The sequence below is a fragment of the Apostichopus japonicus genome, chromosome 9 (assembly GCF_037975245.1).
Source record: "Apostichopus japonicus isolate 1M-3 chromosome 9, ASM3797524v1, whole genome shotgun sequence".
NCBI classification, from domain to species: Eukaryota; Metazoa; Echinodermata; class Holothuroidea; order Aspidochirotida; family Stichopodidae; genus Apostichopus; species Apostichopus japonicus.
In genome coordinates this window covers 10087642-10092462 of record NC_092569.1, presented here as the reverse complement: position 1 = coordinate 10092462, position 4821 = coordinate 10087642, and the positions used below count along the sequence as shown (strand labels likewise).

The following is a 4821-nucleotide window of genomic DNA, read 5'->3' as shown; positions in this document are numbered from 1 at the left end:
CTAAACTCGTCACTTTCAAGACCTGCCAAAGCATAGACAAAAGTTTTCAACTGGTATATCCTACCCACCACTTGTTAGCTTAGATCTTGGTCTATCAGCCATGGCACTTGAAACCTTCCATATCATGACCGTTTAGATTTTGAGCTAGAAGAGGAGCAAGTTTAACATACTGAACCCCCACACTTCCATCTGCTCGCTCGGAGTAATATCAACATTTAACCAAAGATTTTCTAAAATGGTTGATACCACCTTCGATCCTCCCTATTTTCACACCATCTGTACTTTAAATTATGCTCTTTCATATAAAGGCAGAACAAGCAAGGACAGTAACTGTTAACATGCTTAAACCAGCATTACCCTTAGGTACTTTTACCCCTTTTCTCTGACGGTTAACCTTTCAAGCGGATGTACACTACTCTAATTGTGGTGCGGTACCTATACTTCCATAGATAGGCACTGTTAAATGTAATTACGCCCCATTAGTACAGGTCGGGTAGTAACTTATTGCTTCTTGGAAGAGGATTTGTTTAAATATATAAAAACATGTTAAAGATTCCTTTTCGCTTTCCATACCGCATACATATACCCTTAGCAGTGACTCACATTTCTATTGACTTTTTTATTATTTTTATTATAAGAATTTCTTTCAATCTGGAAAAATAATTAACTAACGGTAATTATTGGCAATAAATTGGCAAATTAATTGTCTAACTAAGTAATCAATTGTCTAACGATGAAGCTCTACGTAAAGTAGCAGTGTAGGTTGATTCTTTTGGGTGAGCTGCAAATTGCTGCAAGCGACAAGCTTCTGAGATACACTCGCATATACGCACAGCCGTATATTTAGATACGTCTCTGGTATACGCGTAAGCTGGCGCCCTCATACAGTGTATACGAACGCGCTGTTCTATAAGCCACACTATCAATAACGTAGGCATACAGACGCGCGTGTACCGGCTCCAAGTGTTTGTGTGTATGAAGTACAAGTATAGGAATCCAGAGGAGTCATCAATCTAGCGCCCTCGCCACTATTCAAATGTTGGGCTTCATCATTAAGTATATAGAGTTGCAAGAAATCATATTGTCACGTCTCGTTGTGTGTGTATAAGAAGAATATAGGAGTCGCTAATTTTTCGCTATACCAAACTACTTTATGAATGAATTTACGAACGCGTATCATAGTCTCAAGCGTGTGCATGTGCGTGTGCGTGTGCCAACACGCGTGTGGCCTGGATTCACATTTCGCGTATGAGGCTTGGAAGTATATTTGAGTCGATTCGACGCTGTGTGCAAAATCTTTGACAGTATCGAGTACGGTATCTCACGCAGGCGCCGGCACGCATTATTTACAAACGACAGAACAAGCGCACAAACGTGTTTTTTTGTTTTCTTAACGTGGACTGTAATTAACATTAAATGAATGTTTTATAGGTCGTGTGGATTACTTCCTTGTCGTTCATGTTTCCTTTTGCTGCCATCTGCCTCAACAGGCTAACATTTTTTTTCACCAACCTGGTGTGAATATCACCATCGCAAGGAAAACGAATAGCCTTATATTATTTAAAAAATATATATATATATATTTCAGCGGTACTTGTCGATGATGATTGGCCGAGAACGCATCATAGTTTCTGTATGATCTTGGAGGAGCTGGGATTATTAACGCTTTGATGAAATTTAAGATATTGGACTATCATTCCTTGTCGGATAAATCACATATTTTCAGAGCAGGACAAAACAAGAAACCGCGGAAAAGCTGCAAAAGTAGCTACTCCTTGACTAACCAAGGTATAGAATAGCCTAACTGTTACTTTTAGTACTTATAGGCTACATCAGTCCTAGACACAAAAAGGCCTAACGTAACAGGTTATTAATGGGTATTAATTGGTTAATTTGAATGAGACAGACTACTGGAGTCTTTGAGATATATGTATGTGACTTACATGAATGGCTAAAGTACAACAGTTTAACTAGTATGTCATAGCTTCATTAAGGGCTAGCCTAAACCTAAGCCCAGAAACTGGAGACTACCTTGCCTGCAGCCACAGCTTGGATTACTACAGACTAATGAGCATTTTATGGATCTTAGTGCAATGTACAATTATCCTGTGTTATCTTGCTTCGTTACATTCTGCAAAGACAATAAAGTCAGAAATCCACACAAGTCGTTCCAAGCAAGCTATCACAGGATTTCGCGATACAAATAAAAACAGGAATTTCACACGACAGGACGTTAACCAACAGCGGGATTTTAATATTCCAGGAAAGTCCCGAAGTCGAAGATCTTTCGTACGTCCGTTGTTTTCCATATTCAATCCACTATGCAAGAAAACATTTCGAGCCAGGGCAGTGGTAGTCTATCGTGGTTCTGGACTCAAGCTGACTTGTGACCCGTGGTAAGTGGCGTATCATGGAACGCGAAAAGTGCAAACTTATTCCGTTGTCTAAACTTAGTTTGCTGTTGTCTGTTCTTGCTGTTTACCACGCTGTTGCTCAAACTCATGTTGATGTCTAAACAACCGTTGTCTAAACTTACGTCGTTGTCTAAACTTACGTTAAACTGAGCAACGAAATACGTTTGCCCTTTTCGCGTTCCATATTTTCGCGTTCCATAGCGTATAGCTATGTCAAAACTGTTGTGATTGGTTTATTAATATGAGGGCATTCATCCAACAGGCTGTATACAGTATCCACAATGTGCCAAAACGTGTGGTATAGTAGTAAACGGCAACTTAGCATGTTCCGTTACTTCGTATAGCGACAGTGCCAGGTAGGTTACGTCTAGCTGCAAGGATAGACACGTACTGAGGTGCCGTGTTCGAAATCATATTGTGATCATTTTCTCGAACGTATTTTTTATACAAACGACCTCAAATAAAACGGCTAGAATTTGATAATCGATACATGTTATGGCACTATGAATTATTTCACCTATTTACCGGAATTATACAGATAGTTTTTGTTTATATCGCGAGAGCGAAGTTAGGGGATTTTTTCCTTCCTCCAACGTTTATACTCAATAACTTTAATGTATCTAATTCCAGTGAGATCTAATCAAGGATTAGATGACATCACAGATTTGAGATACAGGATTGAACCACATAGTAGTGTATATGGAGAGATCATCACCGAGCCACTACCGTTATCTTGAAAAAAATATTTGTAATTGTGTGCAGAAAGTATCACGAAGATACCTTATGGCCGTGGCTATTCTTACAACTAGTTGTAACAATTATTTATTAACTATTCTTATGACATCGGCGAATTCATGCGCAGTAGAGTGAATAAAGCAACTTCGCATGTAGTAGGGTTAATCCTAATCCTAACCCTAACCCTAAACCCTTATCGTAAACCTAACCCTTACCCTAACCGGAAATTATTGTTACTCCTAGTTGTAAAAATAATACTCTTTGTTGTAAAAATAGCAACTGCGCATGCGTAATCGGAAATTATTGTTACGACTAGTCGTAAGAATAGCCACTTTGTTACCTTATACCAGCTCACTTTAAAAAAAAATAAATAAAAAAAAACAACGTTGTCCTTGTATTGATACACTTTTAACTGTTATACCGCTGTGTGTATTAAACTTGGGGAAAAGTGGTCGTAGATCATAATACTTGAAAGCTTCCAATGACGATACCGTCATGATTTTACACTGATTGGAACCCTAGAAGAGACCCCTTCATGGAATTCAGCATATATAGGCTACACAGCTGTAAAGCTACGTCGGTGTAGCACATTGCGTGACAGTCAGCCGGGAACTGGTGACAGATTTCAAGTCATTCTATTCAGAGGATTTGACCACTTAATGCTGCTAAAACAAATCTAACTCATTCCTAAAACGTCAGTAATGGCTGCACCTCAGAGGTTAGGTCTGGCACCCAGACCCCCTGAAAACACCCCAGGCAGTTATCCTCATCCCATCTAATCAATTGACCAAATATCGTAAACCTCACTACCAAGACCAGCACAAATAGCAAAAATGATAAACTGATAGAAATATCAAGCTATGTCAATATTAAAAAACATATATATTAGATAAGATATTGGTTTCAGAGCCACTGAAGCCCGCCCGTAACCCTCCCCAGCAGGTTGAATTCGTTCCATCTAGCCTCTTAACTGAACAAAAAAAAAGTAAAAAAAGGACCATGATGAGAAACATGTTTTCACATAAATTTGAATGCCATTCTTTTGTTTGTCAGTGGGTACGTCAGAGAACGGATAGTCTGGACGAAGCTACCTTTAGAGTCGTTTTACCAATCAGCAGATTCGTTAGATATAAAGGAGACGATTATCCCGCGAAATGACGAAACCGATAACACCTTCCAACAAGGAGGCAACGACGTAGGGATATTTTACGATGAAGACATGGCACTAGGGATACGTAGAGCTATAGAGTCAAATGCTGGGATATATCAGTGTAAAGTGAAATCTCCTTTCCAAGATAACTCCTACATTGACAGCAGGTATGTATTACATCTACTACGTGTCTACTATGCACATATTAGTGTTGCACCATGCAGTCATCGGCGTGCATTATCGGTGCCGCATGGTATTGGCAATATCGTCCACATATCGATTTCGGCAGAATTTGCATCAACTGACGATAACTGCTAACCAACTATAGTCTAGAGCAGGGTTTCCCTAACTTTATCCCACTACGAACCCCATGTGGATGTCAGAATTGTCCACGAACACCAAAGTTTTCGAGACCCGATCTGAGTCATTGTTATACTGTAATACGCACAACAGTGCTTCGTAAAAGATCAAGTTCATAAGAGTAACATCGTAATGAAAAAAAAAACAAGAGATGAACAAATA

At 39.2% G+C, this 4821-nt stretch overlaps 1 protein-coding gene across 1 annotated transcript in view; it reads left to right on the top strand.

Annotated features, from left to right (window-relative positions):
* The first annotated feature begins 1685 nt into the window (after positions 1-1685).
* LOC139973301 (uncharacterized) overlaps positions 1686-4821 on the top strand; it is a 35543-nt gene continuing 32407 nt past the window's right edge. Inside the window, exons 1-2 of the mRNA XM_071979876.1 lie at positions 1686-2396; positions 4203-4466. Coding sequence (XP_071835977.1) covers positions 2068-2396; positions 4203-4466 — 593 coding nt within the window. The 5' untranslated portion in view covers positions 1686-2067. The remainder of the gene's footprint in view (positions 2397-4202; positions 4467-4821) is intronic.